Source organism: Dacryopinax primogenitus (genome assembly GCF_000292625.1).
Source record: "Dacryopinax primogenitus strain DJM-731 SS1 chromosome Unknown DACRYscaffold_16, whole genome shotgun sequence".
Taxonomy (NCBI): Eukaryota; Fungi; Basidiomycota; class Dacrymycetes; order Dacrymycetales; family Dacrymycetaceae; genus Dacryopinax; species Dacryopinax primogenitus.
Genome location: NW_024467213.1, coordinates 205886 through 224593, shown reverse-complemented (window position 1 = coordinate 224593; position 18708 = coordinate 205886). Strand labels below are relative to the sequence as shown.

Here is an 18708-nt window from a genome sequence, read left to right as displayed (position 1 = left end):
TAAGAAGGCCCAATATGATGCGAGGAAAGAGACCATCGTGGAGTCTTTGTGCTTTAAGGAGAAGAAGACAGACCGATAGAAGGAGGAAAATAAGGAGAAGGAGCGCCCGGAGGAGAGGAAGGACCCGAGCTGGTCACACCGACCAAAAACGCGGAGTTTGAAGTTTAGACTGCGGTATGACAATCATGTAGATAGCACAAGGACACATATCCTCATGGATGTTAAGATGGTTATACAAGAAGTAGACGATGGAGGACGGAGAAAAAATCATGATCATTGGCGCGAGTAGCTCGAATCATTGATTGTACCGTCAGAACACCAAAAAATATGAGGTAACTCAGGTGGTCACATCCTAACTTTGACCCAATAGACTTTGGAAATCAGCAAAACAGGGAATACTGACCACCACCCCTGGCATCGACAAGCGGTGTGGACAACACTTGGTATAGACTCCGCTTTAGTCTCCGATGGACCTCGCAGCGTCACGCTCGGAAAGGTCGCCGCTGGTCTGCCAAATCACCTGTTTTCTGCCTCGTTTCCCTGTCGAATTATCTTCAAAGCTGAGAGGTCACGGGCCACCCAGGCTGTGGCCACCAGCTGGGAAAATGAAATATAACAGCTCGTTCGTCAGTATGGCTCACCCCAGAATCTCTCTCATCCTCCCCTGTGGCCTACGCACCCAAGGTCAGATATAGTGCACATTCAGATGGAATCAATCATTGACGGGGCATGATGCAGATGGATTCCTCATTCGATGTTGATGCCTACCAGCTCCAGCTCCAGATCGAGATCGACAACATTCCTCCCACGCTAAACGAAGGGATCGACTTCACCCTGCCTACCCATGCATTCGCTCAGGCGTCTGCTCAAAACACTTCGTCTTTCCTGGGCGAGCCGTCGCAGCATGCGCTTAGCATCGGAAGCTCGGGATGGCCCATGTTGATCGGGTCTCAGAATGCGCTCGTGAATGATATGGCGGGTCACATGGCAGACTTGGACACAGCCTCCAAGTAGGTGGAAGAAATTTTGCTGAGGACCAAGTGCTAACAAAGGTCTCTGGAAGCATCAATATCCCCGCTCACTTGCGAATCAACCCGTTGAACACCCTCGGTTTGGTCAATTATGACGTGAATGAATTGCAATTTGGTTGGCATTGTAACCCGTCTAACTCTGCCATCACCACTTCAGTTGCCGCAACTGCCATGAACTCTGTCCAGGTTCCTGCTCGGTATGTTGAGTGCAATCCCGTGACTGAACTGAACGACACGCACAACGAGGCCCCCATCTCTTCTGTACCCGAGTCAAACCTCCCTGGTGCTCCCAGTACTGCATCCCCAACGACAGAGCTCCAGACGTCTCAAAAGAATATCAGCGGCTCCGTCATTCGCGGTTTCGCATGTCCCTATGCCTCTGCTAGGGGTTCTGCGCAGTATTGCAGCGCCATATTTAGCAGGGAGTATGAAGTTTCACGCCACCTACACCGACATCTGATCGAGGAGGAAGACCGACTGAGTGAAGATCCCGCGATCGACTTGTCCTCGTTGGTGTTTGGCGGCGCTGCTGCCCGGCGGCCAGTGTGCGAGTTGTGTCGAACCGAATTTTCAAGACCTGACGCGGTGAAGAAACATGAGAAGCACTGCAAAAAGGTGGGCAAACAGTGCTCCGGCGTATTGCAATCGGTTGACACTGATGAAAAGACCCCTGGCACTCGTAAGAAGACCTCGGCGTTTCGCACAACGGAGACGAATGGCGCTGCCGAAGTGGAGGCACGCATCACAGTTGCCGAAGAAAAATCCTTCACCGAGGTGGTCGCGGTTTACTCCCAATGGTCAAATCAGTACAGTTTCAGGGAGGTTGACGAAGGAAAATACGGGCAGCCCGAGCGGTACCTGGAAAACCGCGTCCCAAACAGAGGAGATATCCGCACTGCATACTCCGTTGTTTTGGACTGAGCTGAATTGATCAGCTCGTAGTTTAGCGACGTCGACACATAGAGGGCAGGACCCGACGAAGAAGACTCCAAAACACACAGCATATGACATGTGATACGCACGTTGGATTATGATACATAGAATACATTGCTTCCATTCCACCGTATTCACGTAAACCTGGATAGACATTAATTTGGATGTATGATAGGTAGAGGATGGAAAGTGGAACATCAATGTCACAGTAATCCAAAGCAGTCGCCCGATTACGCGAAGAGGTCGATGAAAATAGTAGCCAGGCCCAGAACTATGAAAATGTAATTAGGTGATCCAAATGACAGCAAGCAGCGTCTGACGTACCAATCTCGATTCCTATGAGCACAATGACGATTTGCTCCAGGCGCTCAGCGTGTCGATTTGAGACGGTCTCTTTGAGCAGCTGAAGCATATCTTGGAGCACTTCAACCCGCTGATTTAGCAAATCGATGCGCTGAGGTATCTCGAGATATTGTCGGAATGCTGCATATAACGGCTCGAGGTCTGGATATGTCCAGAAGAGCTCCTGTAAAGTTTCGTTAGTATGTGGAGGAGATCACGTGTCAAAACAACATACTGGCGAGTCCAAGACAGATCCGACAAGGTTGATGTTGATCCGGAGAATAAATAACTGGCCAATCTGCTGCATGATGTCGGCATGCTTCATCCCAATCTTCCCAGATTCAGAAATTATTTCAGGAATATCTTTGGTATCATCGATTGTTGACGTGATAAGCTCCTCGAACTGTGATGTCCGTTAATCCATGCAACCCCAACACATAATTGCACCACTCACCAATGATATCTTCACGGATTGTGCAAGTGCGTGCGAGAGAGACAATTTTGTCCTGATAACTATGTCAGTATCGGGCGTGTACATGCTTGACATACACTCACATGTAACTTGAGCCGCGACGGAGTGCGATGACGTCGTTGTAGATGCGTGAATATTGAGCGTAGTAATAATTTAGCTCTTCTTTCTCGATGTCTTCAGCGGCAAGGCGCTCTTCTTCGAACCGTTTTCTGAGAAAACATAAGGCGTGGTAACAGGAGGTGACTGAGGAAACTCACAATGAAGACAAGAACCGCCTCTCGTGTACTTCGCTCATTCCCCAAATGACAACTGCACCATATTCAAAGCAGAATATTTCCCCCGTCTCTGTTTCCTCTCCTTTATCAAACCTGCTTCGCTTCTTCTTCTTCTTTGCTACTTCATCTCCTGAGACCACGTCCCCACCATTCCCAGTTCCCTCGATGCCCAGCAAGTCGGCAACCGGGGGCTCAGCAGCTGGTGTAGTAGGCTCGGGCGGTGCGTAGGTATAAGGTGTATATATCACTTCGTCAAACTTGCGTGGATTGGTGCGGTTTGTGGCATGCCGGGCGTGGAAGAACTTCATCAGATCGTCTAATCGATATGTTCTGCTTGAAAGTCAGCTCAGATGATAGATATGTTGGTTATATGTGCTTACGTAGCAGTGCAGTAAGCAGTTACGCGGGGAAGTTTCGCTTTCTCTTTCTTCGTAAGACGTGCTGCATCTTTTCTAGCTGTACCGGCAGGTATTTGCGCGATTTGATTGTATACCTACGCGTCGTGAGTGTTTGTCTCGCCTTGAAGCGGGAACAGGTACCTCTACGCCTCGCTCCTCTTCGTCGCCGCCCTCATCGTCGGTGGGTGTTGAGTCTTCATCCTCCTCCTCGATGTCATCAACAAGATTTATCTGTGATTGTGTCTTGATCTCGGGCTGCTCGGGCAAGACCTTCAGTTTCTGGCTGGTCTTCGACGTCCTACCGTGTGTTAGTCGCGTGCCACACTCACCAGGGACCAGACCCACCTAAGAGGAGCGCCCTTTTGCTTTCCCAGCTGCGGCTCCGCAGCTCTCGTTTCATATGGTTGGGGTAGAACACTTTTAGAGGACGTCCTGGACGTTGAGGCCATCGTCGTTGCGGTCACCGTTGTCGGCGGAAACACGGGGCATGCTTATTGCCGATTTCGGCTGCCTGATTGATCCCGGGGGATGACGTAACTAGTCACGTGCGCAGTACGCTTCTCTTGGCCTATTTTGTGTCATGTCCTCTTCTGACAAGACCCAAGATTTCTTTCAACTATTCCTTGATGGTTGCCCAAATGCGAAGAAGACAAAACGATATCTCATTGATTGCACATTTTCTATTCACTTTGTTTGATATCGCAGTACGGCCCGTGACAACCTGCCGCCCCAGCCATGACCGAAGACGCCTGGAAAGTGTTTTCAGAATCTTGCGCTTCCTCTGTTTTATCCGATCCGTCTTTTGCCTCATCATCCGATCCGTCTGTGACTGGTTTGGATACCCCATTACTGGAGGACTCTCGATATGGGGTGTATGCGAAATTTGCCGCCGTGATGGGAGGGACATCATCACGATTCGGGCCTTCAAGCGTGACGGGTTCCTTCGTCACAGGCTGAACTTGAGGGACTTCTCCTGATACTGGAGGATTGTCTGAACCCAAAGGCAAAGCATTCTCATCGTCGTTCTGAAGTTGGTTCATGTTGGTCCACAACGTTTTTGTCTCTTTTAAAGGTTGCAGTTCAGGCAGATCCTTCACTTGGCAGCTGATTCCGTCGCAATTCGGCCCCTGGCAGGTGGTCTGCACATGAAATGAGAGCAAAGTGCTGTGGTTGCTGGACAACTCTGTTGCTTCGGAATCGTCTTCTTCCTGTTCCTGAGGCCTATTCTTGGGTGAACTTCCATTTTCTCTGCTGGAGACCGCGCGTCCGAAGATCGGAGGTTTGACAGTCCTCCCCTCGATCGAACGCATGTTGTTGTACAGACAGGCGCCGTCGGGAAGAATATGGCTATAGAGCTCGCTATTTGGTTGCTCGTTGTGTGGAAGACTATACTCGAGCTCGCTCCTCGGGGACGACGCGGTCGAGTTCAGCCCCTCATCTTCTGTGAGTGCCGGTGTAGAGAGTGAAGACATGTGCGATCCCGGTGTGGGAAGGTCAAGCACATATCCGTGCTCCGAATCGTGGGTAGAATGAATGCTGGTCATCGCGGAAAGAGGTGAGCGGTACGACGGTTTCTTTCGATGCTGTAAAGACGGAGGACATGGCTTGGTTTATGTACCTGAACGACAATTAGGTGGAAAGACTTTCAACCTGTGTTGTCCCGATAGGTGTGGGTGCCGGGCACCGGTTTTGCATTTCTGACATATCCGTAGGAAGAACACGAGCCGTTGCACAATACGCCGTACCTCAAGAGGGTCGTATACCGGATAACCTGGGCTATCCGGTGTTCTGATGGGAAAGTCAACAGTACGTTGCTCGTGCAGACAGGCGCTGGAACAGGATAATAGAAATCTTTCCTTGTGCCGCATGATCATACACCCATGGCGGTGCTCTGACTGAATGCGTGAACACAAAAGTGGGCGCCTGCCCACTCGGCAACGCCCACAGCTTAGCTCGAAGAAGGCAACTGCATGAACAATCCGCAACATGCATCGTATCTCATTGGCTGTACGATCCGCCGTCAGCTTGGGGACATCAATATTTGTCAGACTGGAAAATCAAACTCTCACAGCATGAACCCTAGTTCATCGATGGGACATGCAGAAGCTGACGAGCTAACCGAGCTTGAACAGCCCCTTCGCAACCACTAAACTGATGTGGCGCTGCTTCAGATGTTCATTGTCTTGACCATCTTCTACGGCAAAACGAGCAGGTTACTAGTTCCTCACAACCAAAGAGAACACCGGTATTTTTTCTGTGTACAGCGTTGAATCTATAGCCGGTTATCGCACAGCCGCAGTGATTCTGCCGTATGCTGCCGCACCTGATTGTTGAATTGTTTGCTGAAGAATGTATGTAGAACATTACCCCAGACTGAGAACCCTTTTGCTTATCTGACCGTGGCTTGCACAGGGAGCTGAGCCCAATACCCCGTACCTTTCGCGCGAGAAGATCCTGTAGTGTTGACAACACAACAGACGTTGTATCCAGCTTCTAGCTCGAGCTAGTCAAGCACTTCACTGATAGAGGGAATCGCGAAGAGCAATCGTCCTCTATATCATTAGGAGCATTTTGTTATGACTAGGTGCTGGTTTTACCGCCTCTGCCGGCTTGCTTCTCTGCATTTCCCCTCTTGCCTCCTTGACCGTTCTCGCGTCGTCTGGGAATAGCGGTGGGCGCTGCTTCTCTTCCTTCTCCACCTGCGGCTCGATCGGCTCACCCGATGATACTGACGGTGTAACCGGGGGAATGAGAAGCATAGCTTTTGGTCCGCCCATCCTCTCTGCCAGCTCTTCCGCTGTCCGCTGATAAGATAAAGGCAGATGTTGCCAGAGGTGGGGAACAATACGCGTCTGGAATGCGCGATGGGCGACCAACCCCCCGTACTGGTGTAGGATCCCACCCATCACAGCTTCTACTGTAGCGCCGCGCACTTTGTACAGACCAGAAGAGACGAAGATGCGTTCTCGATCTGTTGAGTCGGGCTATGTCTGGTCAGCACGAGCGAGAATGGGTCTTCGAATAGAGCACGTACCATGATTGGGACCCATCGCATGACTCTTTCTAGCTCCCAAGCACTGCCAATATCCCGCCCTAGGATGTGCGTCTCCAACATCTTCTGGCTTGCCGCTTCGATCTCTTCGCTCCATGGGGGAACGACGAACTTGGACTCAGGTGCATGCACCTCGGCCGATTGGAGGAACATGAACATGTTCGCTCGGAGGAACCGTCGTCCTGGGAGATGTCAATCAGATGTCCTACACACCGAATAAATGGACAAACCAAGGAAGATAAACCGGCCGTTATGGCCCTCCATCCCGCCTCCCCAGCTCGTATGGGTAACCAACCTCGCCGCGAACTGTTCTGAAAATTCCAGGGGGTCCAACAGCTGCCGGAAGTACTCGACGACCTCGGCATTCGTGCACGGGGCAATAGGGTGCAGACTTCGTTTGTGGAAGGGGTCGGCATGCGCTACGGGCGGGCGGTCAGAACGCGTCCGATGGCGCCTGGCCGTTGCGCCTGGGTTGGCGTTCAGCGAGCGGGAGACGTAGTCGTCTAGCACGTAGTTTGTGGCTGGGGGAGGGGATTGCTCGTCATATGGAGAGGGGAAGGGGGATGAGGGAGCACGGTGGGAGGAGGCGTCTGTTGACTGAGATCGGACCACACGCGCCCGGGGTATTCGGGGTGGATGATGTCGTGCCAGTCGGGGGGAGTTGAGGTCATTCAAACTAGAAATTAACAATGACGAACTCGAGTAGTTGCATGCTAATTTATCTCGTCGTCAGCGCCGCACGAGCATGCGGAGAAAAGTAGCGTACCTGGTCGTGCGATACATCTTGGTACAATCTGCGCCTGACGTGGTGCGTTCAGCGTCCCCCTCACTCCCGCAGCCAGTCGTTGTCCGTTCATTCCTCGCACCCAGAATCCAAGAAATAAACAGTAACAACGATGAGCAGAACGTTCAGCGCGGTCAACCCCTGGTCAATGTCAGTGAAGGGAACTCGAAGCACGACCAGCACTTTTCCTCGGAGGCATTCCGTTTGTGGGAACGGAGGCTAAATTTCAAGTTGGATTTTGGGAGAGATGATGAACGACTCATTGCATTAGTGCTGACTTGCCCATTTCTATTGTGCTGTGTTACTTGGATAGCACTCCTAGACCATCATGGCCACCACAACAGAGATGTACGCACTTGTTGTTAAGACTGTGTAAAATTGCTGACGTAGGGACAGAATTGGAAAGTCCTGGGCAGACGACGTTGACGAGCCCAGTAAGCAACTCTCACCTCCAGAGGCGCTCAACCCTTACAGGAACACAGTCATCCAACATCCCAGAGTAGAAGAGACAGTAGACGAGAACGGTATCTACACCGTCGTCGAATACACCACCAACGAGGAAGGGAAGAAGATCAAAGTGCGTTCTCTCATTCCCTCCGATCATGCAAGCTCACGCAGCGCAGATCACACGCAAGATCCGCAAGATGCTCAAAACGTCCGTGGTGGATCACGCAGTTGCAGAGCGGAAGCACTGGACAAAATTCGGTATCGAGAAGGGGAACAAGGCCGGTCCGGATCGGGCGACGACGACCGTGAGCGAACCGATCGAGCTGAAGCTGCAGGCTGGAGGTGTCAAGGTTCGTCATATTTTCCTTGCTGTTAGTATTTGCAGGCGCTGATAGGGAGTAGCAAGCGGAGCCGGAGCAGGATGACGCGGCGGCGATGAAGGCCAAGCTGGGGAACAAGAAGGTTGTTTGTAGGATCTGTCAGGGTGACCATTTTACCGCTCGTTGTCCTTACAAGGAAACGCTCGAGCCTATGGGACTCGGTGCTCCCGGTGCAGGTGCGTGATGTTCCCTGAATGTGGGAATTTGCTGATAAGCTTGGGGCAGAGACGCCTATGGACGGAGCGGACACTCCACAGAACGAGCCTGCCGCTGCTGCTCCCACCACTGGGGGAAAGTACGTCCCTCCCTCTATGCGTGCGGGAGCGAGCCGCGGAGGGGAATCCATGTACAAAGCCGGTGGTTCAAGGGAAGACATGCCCACTCTGCGTGTGACGAACCTGTCTGAGGATGCGGAGGAAGACGACCTGCGCGACCTGTTCCAGCGCTTTGGACGCGTGGCGAGGGTGTTCATCGGCCGGGATCGCGAGACTGGCGTGGGGAAGGGATATGCGTTCGTTAGCTTTGAGGATAGGGATTCGGCCCAGCGTGCACTGGACAGAGTGCATGGGATGGGGTATGCGAACTTGATCCTGAGCGTGCAGTGGTCTGGTGCGTACTTGTTATCATTCAGTGCGTTCCTCCTGCTGACTTGTATTCAGTCCCGCGCGAACAAAGGGCAGGTGCATAGAGTCGGCTGGGTATGTACAGCGGGTTGTCGGCGTAATTGTATGACTATGATTCGGTCGCACGCTGTTATTATTTCGCTTCGAGATGTCTGTTTGGGTAAGCAGAAGACTTGGTGATCCAAATTCGGCGATTGCGGCTCCCCATTTCCCCGCGCATTCGAACGAAGCACCTCGAGGCGTAACGTGGTTTGACCAAGTGTGGCTCTCACTCAATGAGCGTTATTCCTAATCCCCTCTACATGGTGGTGCCTGGTGCCTGCGATCACCCCCTTGGAACGTTTGCCGCTCGATACCTCCAAGTCGTCTTGGCAGTCAATGAGTTATCAATGGTACAGTTCCCGTTGTCCCTCCACCCACAAAGAGAAGCGTAAGCACGATCAATAGATGCTATGCACTCCCTTTCGGCCGCGGGAGTGTGACCATCTCATATATCGTCAGGACAAACCTACTTCTGCGGCATTCTGCCGATTTACCGGAAAGGGTTGCGCCGAGAAGTGCTGGCAAGGGATATATGCTGGGTCCGCCGATGTATACTTATTCTCTCACGCAATATTAGCTTCTGCGGAAAGTGACCGCACAATTATCGAGTAGATGTACCGATAACAGCGCAACCCCCTGACTCGGAAAAAATGAAAATTTGAATGGTGCACCAAATTGGGGTCCTAATGTTCGCATGGGTGTTTGATGAGTCTGACAGTGACGTCATAGCGAGCTAGATTGGGGAACAGCGCGACCGCCGGCTCGGACGGATAACTCGATCTCAGGCAAGGGAAGTTGTCGGGACCCCAAATGGGTTGATAGTGGGAGAGAAGGATGAGAAGAAGAGGGGAGAAGAGGGTGGGAATGATGAGCGATGATGATTGGTGGAAGTCTGGATGCGTGTGACGTGCATACCAGCCCCATCGTCACCCTCTTCTCCCTCGATCTTCTTCCTGAGGATAGAAGGTAAATACTGCGAGACATGGGTGGACACGTGGTGTGCTGCAGACCTACTTTAGCTCACAATCTTGCCACCTCTCCTTGCTACCATCATCTTCATCCCCCTCGTCCCTTCCCCACACTTACCCAGGTACGATCTCCCCCTTCTATCTCCTACCCCGCTAACGTCCCCAGACCAGCAAAGAATGGGTGATATGCCGACTTCAAGCAAGACCTATACCATCCCCCAGGAGATGCAGGCTCTGTACTACTCCAAGCCACAGGTGTTTGATGTTCGCACCGTCAGCGTCCCCCAGTGCGGCGACGACGAGGTCATGATCAAGGGTGAACTGTCCCTTTCCAGTTGTAGCGCCGAGACGCGACTAACGCGGTGTAGTGGGCGCGTGCGGTGTATGCGGCACGGACCAGCATATACACAATGGAGAGTTCATCTCCAAGTTCCCTGTGAGCCCTACATCGCGTAGAGACGCGTATATGCTAACATCCGTGCAGCTCATCCCGGGACACGAAGTCGTAGGCGAGATCGTCCAGGTGGGGAAGAACGTCCACGACTTTAAGCCAGGAATGCGTGCGGTTGCAGACGTCGGTGTCACGGTATGTTGTCCTTATGCTGAACGTGTGGGCGATGGGCTGATGAGCGCAGTGCGGGAAATGTTTCTATTGCCGTAGGGGGCAGGAACTGCTCTGCGAGAACTTTGCCAGCAAGGGCGTTACGACCGATGGCGGGTTCGCCGAGTATGTATGCTAGTACGTCGCTTCCTTTAGCAAAGGACGACCGCTAAGAGGTGTACAGTGACCAAAGCAAGGTGTACCAGATCCACAACCTGACGGATATCGAGGCTACTCTCCTCGAGCCAGCGGCATGTGCCCTCCACGGACTGGATAAGATCCGCCCTCCCGTCGGGTCCGAAGTACTGCTGATGGGTGCCGGGCCTACAGGGCTCATCCTCTCCCAGCTGTTGAAGCAAAATGGCGCCGTCAAAGTCGTCCTCGCCGCTAACAAGGGGATGAAGATGGACATCGCGAAGCAAATCAACGCTGCAGACGTGTATATCGAGCTTGACCGGAAGGAACCGGAGGCGCAGTGGGAACAGCTGAAGAAAGACCATCCCTACGGGTTCGATATTGTTGTCGAAGCCACTGGTGTAGAGAAACTTGCAAACGACGCGATCAACTACGTCCGCCGAGGGGGGACGTTGATGATCTACGGCGTGTACGAGAACTCGGCGCTCGTCCACTGGCCCCCTGGCAAGATCTTCGGAGACGAGATAACCATCGTCGGCTCCTTTTCCCAGACGTACTGTTTCCCCCGGGCGTTGGCGTACCTTGACTCCGGGAAGGTGAACGTCAAGGGCATGGTAACGGACGTGTATACGATCGCGCAGTACCAGGATGCGCTGGATAAGATGGCCTCGCGTCAGTGTTTGAAGATTGCGATCAAGCCGACCCATTTGGCCTAGGGTTTGCAGCACGACGCCTTGGGTTGAAGCGGAATGGTGAAAGGTGGGATGAGACTTGCGACAATGGTTGTGACTTTGACATGTATCCTTAGAAGGCATGGTGTTTCATTACGTAACAATGCATGCGGTTTTGCGTACCGATGCGATGGCCCCATGTGTGAACAGCTGCCAGAGAATGAACCTAAACCAGCGAGTGACATCAAAGGACGCATGCAAAGGATTGGCATAGGTCGGCGCGTCTAAATACATGTCACCGATACCAAGGCGAGCAACGGTCAGGATCATCTCCTTTCCCATGCAAAGAAGGAACACGACGGAGCGCGCCAGACATTCGGTTTTCTTGTGACAAAGTGTTATATTTGCACATCATCGTCTTGAATAAACAGCAAGCCAAGCCATACGACTGTCGACCACACTCTCTGACTCCAAAGCTGATGACGTCGCTTGATCACCATTGATGTCGACAAGACCGTGGCGAACGCAGAGGTTGTGCGAACGCAGCTTCTTGCAGAGTGCTGGCATCTTCGCAGGCTGAGCTTGATATGATAAGATTACTGATGGTTGTAAGCTCGTGATTGATAACACCACACTGCTCGATGGGTCCCTTCGCGCAAGAACCTTCCCAGCCAGAGCCGAACGCCTTCCAAGACCATCGCAGCCGAAAGCAGACCTAACCGTCCGTATGCGGCAGATCCCCCCATTTCTTCCCTTGTGGGAGGTCGCTGCTGTCCCCTCGATGCATAAGCGAGCCGCGCACCAAAAAGAGAGGGAGGGACAGCACGCACGACGTGAAATCAGGCAGAGTTATATCCCCCGTCTTGGCGTCGTATTTTACGAAAGCGGTGAGTTCGATCGCCGGCCGGCCTTCGCATCTGTCCTCGCTGAAGTGTCAGTATTACGTTCTCTTCCCACAGAGCCGCACAGGAGCCAGCGAAGGCGTGAAGACGTGTTGCAGCGTAAACGCCCGTCGAGCGGATGGATAAAGTTCAAGTTAAAGGGGATGAGGATCACGTACAACCTGAAGATGCGTGGGACCTCACGACAGAGGACGCTGTTGGCCGCGTAGTCTGGCGTACATTCGTATTGTACGATCTCAGCTAGACGGCATCTTGGTTTGCCCTTTTGCTCAGAGTCTGCGTAAGTCTTTGGCATCAGCGCCTCGTTGTTTGGGTGTTGGTGAGAAAGTGTAAGACCGACAATGACCGCGGAGTGTCGGAGATATAGTCGCACGTGGTTGTCCATTTCATTGGGGGAACTTGTTAAATTCACGGGATCTAAAAGGGAGATATTTTGCCCTAAGCGCTTCCTTGTCCCCTTCTCTACAGCCCTTTAATACCGCTCAAGTGTGTTGTTGGGAACATCATCCTCTCCCTCTTCCCCCCTCCCTTACACGTCGCTGGCAGCACATCCCAACAAATATACAACGAACATGTCCTACAAGGTTGCTGGTCAGTACTCTTGCTGCCGTTGGGGAACGTTGTGCGCTGATCAGTGCATCCGTGTATGCGCCACGTTGCAGATATCTCCCTTGCTGCCTTTGGTCGCAAGGAGATTGAGATCGCCGAGCATGAGATGCCGGGGTTGATGTACATCCGTGAGAAGGTGGGTTTGGGTGCTTGACAATGAAGGGGGTGTGCTTATCATTGTCGTTGTAGCATAAAGCTGCCCAGCCCCTCAAGGGCGCACGGATCGCCGGCTGCCTCCACATGTACGTCTTATATGCGTGTGCGGAGGTAACCCTCTGATGTGGCGACACACAGGACCATCCAGACCGCAGTGCTGATCGAGACGCTCGTCGCGCTCGGTGCCCAGGTCACCTGGTCTTCCTGCAACATCTACTCTACTCAGGATCACGCCGCCGCCGCGATCGCCGCTACCGGTGTGCCCGTTTTCGCCTGGAAGGGCGAGACAGAGGAGGAGTATGTCTGGTGCATCGAGCAGTCCCTCAAGGCTTTTCCTGGCGGCCAGCCCCTGAACATGATCCTTGATGATGGTGGAGATCTGACCAACCTCGTCCACGAGAAGTACCCCGAGCTGCTCAAGAGTGAGCATATATCTAGTTTTCTGGTGACTGCGGTGCTAATGCTTGTTGCAGACATCCGTGGTGTGTCTGAGGAGACCACGACCGGTGTGCACCACCTGTACATGAACCTCCGTTCTGGCAAGCTGAAAATCCCCGCCATCAACGTCAACGACTCCGTCACCAAGTCCAAGTTCGACAACTACTACGGCTGCCGCGAGTCCCTCGTCGATGGTATTAAGCGTGCCACAGATGTCATGCTTGCTGGCAAGGTCGCTGTCGTCGCCGGCTTCGGTGATGTCGGCAAGGGCTGCGCCGAGTCCCTCCGCTCTTACGGTGCCCGCGTGCTCGTCACCGAGATTGACCCCATCAACGCCCTGCAGGCCGCTATGGCCGGCTACGAGGTCACGACGATGGAGGATGCTGCTCCCCGCTCCAACATCTTCGTCACCACCACCGGTAACCGTGACATCGTCGTTGGCAAGCACTTCGAGGTCATGCCCGAGGACGCCATCGTCTGCAACATCGGCCACTTCGATGTCGAGGTTGACGTCGCCTGGCTCAAGAGCCACGCCAAGTCTGTGGTCAACATCAAGCCCCAGGTTGACCGCTACACCATGCCCTCCGGCCGCCATATCATCCTGCTCGCTGAAGGCCGTCTCGTCAACCTCGGGTGCGCCACCGGCCACCCGTCGTTCGTCATGTCCTGCTCCTTCGCGAACCAGGTCCTGGCCCAGATCGCGCTCTGGACCACGCCCGAGAAGTTCCCTCTGGGCGTGCACATCCTCCCCAAGGAGCTCGACGAGGAGGTCGCCCGCGCCCATCTCGCCCAGCTCAACATCAAGCTCACCACGCTGACGGCCGAGCAGTCCAAGTACCTCGACATCCCCGTCAACGGGCCTTACAAGGCCGACCACTACCGCTACTAGGCGCCTCGCTCCCCTCCGGCCTCAACGTGCCGGTATGCTTATAAAAACGCGCGTGGGGCGCGGCTCGCCCGAGGAGGGCACCCCCCCCCTGGGAATCTCAACGCTTTCCCAGCTACAGGCAATGTATAGTATAAACCCATACATATTTTCTCTGCGATCTCCGTCATTTCTCTCTACTCAATCATCATTCCCTCCTTTCTAGCTAGACGTTTCTGCTCTCTTCTGTGCTGGATCTTTCCCCCTTCAAAGGGGGGAGGTGCGCCGGAATGAGGCATGGGACGTTTGGGCTGGCTCTGGATTGGAAGAGCGGAGACCGGATCGCTTTTTCGTAGCACGCACGTTTTCTTTGGGATTCTAGGGGAAGTAGAAATCAATTGCGCAATCAAACGTAGATCAGTCAATGTGGTTCAATAGTTGTAGTCGCTCAAGGATAGAATGTTGTTAGATTGAGGTTGTTAAACTGACTGCGTGGTGTATGTTCACTCTAGTAAGTATTGTAACCTGGGACGGTACCTCCTGCAACCATGAATGACGGCGATGAATATATGACATTGCGTGCAGTAAACGATATGATGACAGGAGAGAAAACAGATGCCACTACAAGTTATTCTCCCAGCTCTCCCTCATCTGGGGCATCATGGCCTCCTCGTCCTGCCATCCCATGCCTCCAGAATCCCTCTGGTGGAGTGCCTACATACCAGCTCAGTATCCCCTTCCACAATCTAGCAGTAAGACTCACCTTCTGGATATAATCCCTGCTCCTCCCGATCGTCCTATCCAGCTCAGCAAGTCTCTCCACCGCCTCCCTCGCACTCTCTAGCGCGCGCTCAACCTGCTGCTTCCCAGGCTGAGGGAGGAGCGCGCTCTCCTCTTCAAAGCTTACGGTCTCGTCCTCGGGGTGGATGATAGCGCTCAGCTCGCCCGCAGCGACCATCTCTACGATGAGCGCGCGTGCGCTGGAGCCGTCCTCCGAGATCGTACTTGCTATGGAGCGCCCGATCTCCTCCAGCGAAAGCTTCATGTATGTCTCTTTGAGCTTCTTGACTGCGAGCCAGGGGAGACGAGCAAGTACTTGGTTCACTAGGCCCAGGTTGTTGTCCTGCACGAAGGCGTCGGTCTCTTTTGCCAGACTGTGCGCGACGGTCGGGTCGGAGATCTCGACAGCGTTGATGAACTTGAGATAGGGCTGGGTGGTGGAGGAGTTGCGGTAGGCGCGGGAGACGGGGGGAGAGGTGTATTTTGGTGGTGGGGAAGTCTGCAGAGCGTGGTTAATGCGTTCCGCTTTGGAGGGGGGGAGACATACCTTGCCATACAGGATCAACTGGATGAGTGAATACTTCTTGTACGCTTCTATCTGAATCGCACTCGCCACCGTCGCGGGGCTGGACACGGCAATTTCGAAAAAGTCCGCGGCCTCCTTCCACCGCTTCAGCGCGCCGTATGCAACTCCGCCGCAGTAGTGATATATGAGGTTGTCGGTATAATGCAAGTCGGATATCTGCGCACAGTTAGTGAATGCAGATTCTGGGGAGGGGGGACGTACAGAGGCGTCTATCTCGGTGATGGGATTGGAGAGAATGGGAAGGGCGAGTGAGAAGTGCCGGGTTGTGCAGCATAACTGTTTGCACCTCAGCATAGTCTTGGTTGGACGGGGCATGACTCACTTGAACAAAGACAGGATGGATGTTAGTGAGATAAGCTGGAGAGGGTGGGTAGCGCGTAACGAGCAGTCTCAGCGGCTCTAGAGCATCTTCCGGCTGTCCGCAGCTCAGCGCTACGTTTCATCAGATCCAAAATGGACGCACCTGACCCTGTTGCTCCGCCCAGCGCACGATACCCTTCACGAGCTTGGTCATCCTTTCTGGTGCTAGACGCGCCTGATGAGGCTCGAACGTCCCGCACCACTCTACGATCGTCTGAAAGGATGTAGGGGGAGGGTTCTGTATGCTGAGTCTTGCAGACCTGTTCTCACGCAAGCCTGTCACTACCAAGCATATATTCCCACAGTAGGAACGCACAAGATGAACAGCGTTCCGAGAGAAAAAGCAGCCGCAGTCTTCCCCCCTCCCACTCCGAAGCCCACATTCACAAGCGGGTCCTGCCCATTAGCCAGTCCTCCGAGCAAGGACTCCGCCAGCGCTCCCTGGTGCTTGACGAGCATACGCAGAGTCTGGAGCAGCTGGCTCGAGATGGTATTGAATGACTGGCAGGAGTGGACCAGAGCGAGCACGTCGCTGAGCGTTGCTGGTGTTGTCGACATTTTCTACTGGACAGACGGAGAAGAAGTTGGCCGCCGCTGTGGAGGGAACAGCGCGTTGATAATGTACGCGTACAGGGTTCGGAGGCATTTGCAGCATAAATGTGGACAATGACTGGCGCTGCATGACTCGCCTTCCAATGCCCATTCTATCTTGAGATGTTCTCTGGTCAGTCTAAATCATGATACGCTTTGACGGTGTAAGCGGGATCGGGATCATGCGCCGTGGTGTAATACCTGTCGACAACAGGATGGGGCAAACGATACTCCGCTAGGCGCCTGACCTGCTCTGGATGGTATAAACATGAGGCATCGTTACTCTGGTGTGTGTGTCAGACTGGGAACAACGATGGCAGCGACCTTGGACATCAAGGGCGAAGATCTCGTCGGTGCGAAGGAAAAGGTGGTCATCATCACCGGTATGCCTTACCTGCGTGCTTCAGATGTGTCACACGACTGATTCCACCTGCAGGTGGGAGCTCTGGCATAGGCCTCGCTACCGTCGAACTCTTCTCCTCCCTCGGAGCGCACGTCTTCGTAGGGGATATCACCTCCCTTCCAAAATTCTTCCCCAAAACCACCTTCCAGAAGACGGACGTCTCCCTCTGGTCTGACCTGTTAGAGCTGTTCGACGTCGCCTTCCAAGCACACGGAAGAGTCGATATCGTACTAGCGAACGCGGGCATAGGTGAAATCGCCGACCTGTTCGACCCTGTGCTAGACGATTCGGGCAGGCCGAAAGAGCCGAACTACAAAACCCTGGATGTGAATCTAAAGGGTGTAGTGGGGTGTATCAAGCTCGCGGTGTTCTATATGCGTAAAGGCGGTGGGGGCGGCGTGGGGGTTACGGGGAGTGTGGCGAGCTATTTGGGAGAGGGGGTGCCGTTGTATACTGCTACGAAACATGGAGTGAGTACGGTTCACGTATGGGTTGGCGCTTTGCACGTTTTGTTCATCGTTGTATTCTGTGTGCGATCATGTTCACATCTTGTTTCGTACAAGGTCCTCGGTCTCGTCCGCAGTCTCGCCAGCACGCTCAAGAATGACAACATCACGATCAACCTCGTGGCTCCCTTCTTTACCGACTCGGCATTAATGTACCCATCCTTACGCACCTTCTGCACCTCCCGGAACATCCCCGTCTCCCGCGCATCAAGCGTCGCCAAAGCACTTGCGTACAACGCCCTCCGCGGTTCGGAGTGGACGGGGAAGGGTGTGTGGGTCGCGGCTGATAAATGGGGTGAAGTGGAGGTTGGACTTGAGGAATCGAGGGAGAAGTGCTTAGGCGACGAATTTGACGAGCTGAGGAAGAGGGCGTGGGGTAAGCAGGAAGAGGAGGGGAAGGAGTAGCCCGGATGAAGGGAAAGCGGTGGGTTCCGAGAATGAGTGGAGTGGTTATCTGCTTCTTCGGGAGAGGATTCTGATCGGCTTATCTCGCAGAAATGGGATGTTTAATTAACACTCCTGAATACTTTGCGGTACTTTCTACTTCCTATCGAAATGGGCGATCGTTTGGTGAATTGATTTGCCCTTTCCGTTCTGCTGGTTGTTGGATCAAATCAATACAGGGGTTGTACGCTTGGGATCATTCCCATGTCGCTAGATGGTCAAGACGTTGTCGTAGCAGGTGTGCCTATGTATCTGATCATTTCTAGACCCCGTGGGCGTGGAAAACTTGTTACTGGATTAGCCCGAAAATCTGATCTCTCCACCGATATCTCCGTAGCGACGTCATTAACGCTCAAGGGGATCATTCTCCAAGCCAATCACGCAAACTCGATACGTGGCTGATCTAAGATATCCCCCTGCAAATTATTACCCTTCCACATACCGTTGATCTGCACATCGTTCATCCCTCCAACCTACTAAAGAGTCGACGTCACTGGCGTATGGTGCACACCACGCCGAGCTCGGCGTGACTCGGGCGCCTGATAGGGCGAGCAAGCGGGCAATTGTTGGAAGTTGACAGTTTTCGAACGGCCGTCTACCATGGCCTTAGGCTGTGCGTACCGGATAGAATGCTGACAATTCGTAGTTAGGTACGGTGTGTATGAGTAGGAGGAGTAGCACAACCGGCCGCGACGCATGCGGGACCGCCGTTCAGGTAACTGGTGTGGACAACCAAGCCAACTCTTTAGCGGAACCTCCAAATCGAGAAGCCGTGCGGCCGACCGAAGAGTCCAGCCGGCATGAGTGGCTGTGTCTGCCGCCACATTTACTTGGAGGTATTTCCTCTGATGCCCCATTTTCGGAAACAAAATACCTGTTATGCCCCTCCAGACGCATTTCCCCAAATGCCCCCT

The 18708-nt window shown here is 53.5% G+C and overlaps 8 protein-coding genes across 8 annotated transcripts; 4 read left to right on the top strand and 4 right to left on the bottom strand.

Annotated features, from left to right (window-relative positions):
- Window positions 1-1737: 1737 nt before the first annotated feature.
- Window positions 1738-3900, bottom strand: DACRYDRAFT_96077 (DUF155-domain-containing protein; the record flags this gene model as incomplete). Its single annotated transcript, XM_040777345.1, has 11 exons — window positions 1738-1812; window positions 1884-1948; window positions 2054-2235; window positions 2289-2490; window positions 2542-2709; window positions 2761-2812; window positions 2862-2987; window positions 3036-3383; window positions 3434-3546; window positions 3593-3749; window positions 3797-3900. The coding sequence occupies 9 exons, from the start codon at window positions 3898-3900 to the stop codon at window positions 2195-2197; spliced, it is 1311 nt and encodes a 436-aa protein (XP_040626141.1). The 3' UTR covers window positions 1738-1812; window positions 1884-1948; window positions 2054-2194.
- Window positions 3901-4131: 231 nt separating this feature from the next.
- DACRYDRAFT_109962 (uncharacterized protein) lies at window positions 4132-4995 on the bottom strand (the record flags this gene model as incomplete). The annotated part of the gene is made up of 1 exon (XM_040768975.1): window positions 4132-4995. One exon carries the CDS (start codon window positions 4993-4995, stop codon window positions 4132-4134), a length of 864 nt encoding a protein of 287 aa, XP_040626140.1.
- Window positions 4996-6003: 1008 nt separating this feature from the next.
- On the bottom strand, window positions 6004-7420 carry DACRYDRAFT_82342 (uncharacterized protein; the record flags this gene model as incomplete). Its single annotated transcript, XM_040776561.1, has 4 exons — window positions 7270-7420; window positions 6734-7216; window positions 6486-6685; window positions 6004-6435 (listed from the first exon to the last, which is right to left on the bottom strand). The coding sequence occupies exons 1-4, from the start codon at window positions 7358-7360 to the stop codon at window positions 6004-6006; spliced, it is 1206 nt and encodes a 401-aa protein (XP_040626139.1). The 5' UTR covers window positions 7361-7420.
- Window positions 7421-7571: 151 nt separating this feature from the next.
- Window positions 7572-8881, top strand: DACRYDRAFT_23857 (eukaryotic translation initiation factor 3). The gene is made up of 7 exons (XM_040773422.1): window positions 7572-7635; window positions 7684-7721; window positions 7770-7864; window positions 7911-8084; window positions 8137-8290; window positions 8340-8723; window positions 8774-8881. The coding sequence occupies exons 1-7, from the start codon at window positions 7616-7618 to the stop codon at window positions 8800-8802; spliced, it is 894 nt and encodes a 297-aa protein (XP_040626138.1). The 5' UTR covers window positions 7572-7615; the 3' UTR covers window positions 8803-8881.
- Window positions 8882-9764: 883 nt separating this feature from the next.
- Window positions 9765-11324, top strand: DACRYDRAFT_23856 (GroES-like protein). Its single transcript, XM_040773421.1, has 5 exons — window positions 9765-10063; window positions 10116-10183; window positions 10232-10333; window positions 10383-10486; window positions 10533-11324. The coding sequence occupies exons 1-5, from the start codon at window positions 9925-9927 to the stop codon at window positions 11197-11199; spliced, it is 1080 nt and encodes a 359-aa protein (XP_040626137.1). The 5' UTR covers window positions 9765-9924; the 3' UTR covers window positions 11200-11324.
- A 1228-nt stretch (window positions 11325-12552) lies between these two features.
- DACRYDRAFT_23854 (S-adenosyl-L-homocysteine hydrolase) lies at window positions 12553-14657 on the top strand. The gene is made up of 5 exons (XM_040773420.1): window positions 12553-12647; window positions 12719-12801; window positions 12855-12907; window positions 12960-13243; window positions 13295-14657. The coding sequence occupies exons 1-5, from the start codon at window positions 12629-12631 to the stop codon at window positions 14146-14148; spliced, it is 1293 nt and encodes a 430-aa protein (XP_040626136.1). The 5' UTR covers window positions 12553-12628; the 3' UTR covers window positions 14149-14657.
- A 25-nt stretch (window positions 14658-14682) lies between these two features.
- Window positions 14683-16384, bottom strand: DACRYDRAFT_69644 (uncharacterized protein). The gene is made up of 7 exons (XM_040775904.1): window positions 16167-16384; window positions 15954-16110; window positions 15813-15905; window positions 15692-15766; window positions 15452-15646; window positions 14888-15403; window positions 14683-14838 (listed from the first exon to the last, which is right to left on the bottom strand). Exons 1-7 carry the CDS (start codon window positions 16307-16309, stop codon window positions 14746-14748), a joined length of 1272 nt encoding a protein of 423 aa, XP_040626135.1. The 5' UTR covers window positions 16310-16384; the 3' UTR covers window positions 14683-14745.
- Window positions 16385-16754: 370 nt separating this feature from the next.
- Window positions 16755-17912, top strand: DACRYDRAFT_101380 (NADP-binding protein; the record flags this gene model as incomplete). The annotated part of the gene is made up of 4 exons (XM_040767551.1): window positions 16755-16824; window positions 16878-17314; window positions 17408-17791; window positions 17846-17912. 3 exons carry the CDS (start codon window positions 16755-16757, stop codon window positions 17753-17755), a joined length of 855 nt encoding a protein of 284 aa, XP_040626134.1. The 3' UTR covers window positions 17756-17791; window positions 17846-17912.
- Window positions 17913-18708: the final 796 nt, after the last annotated feature.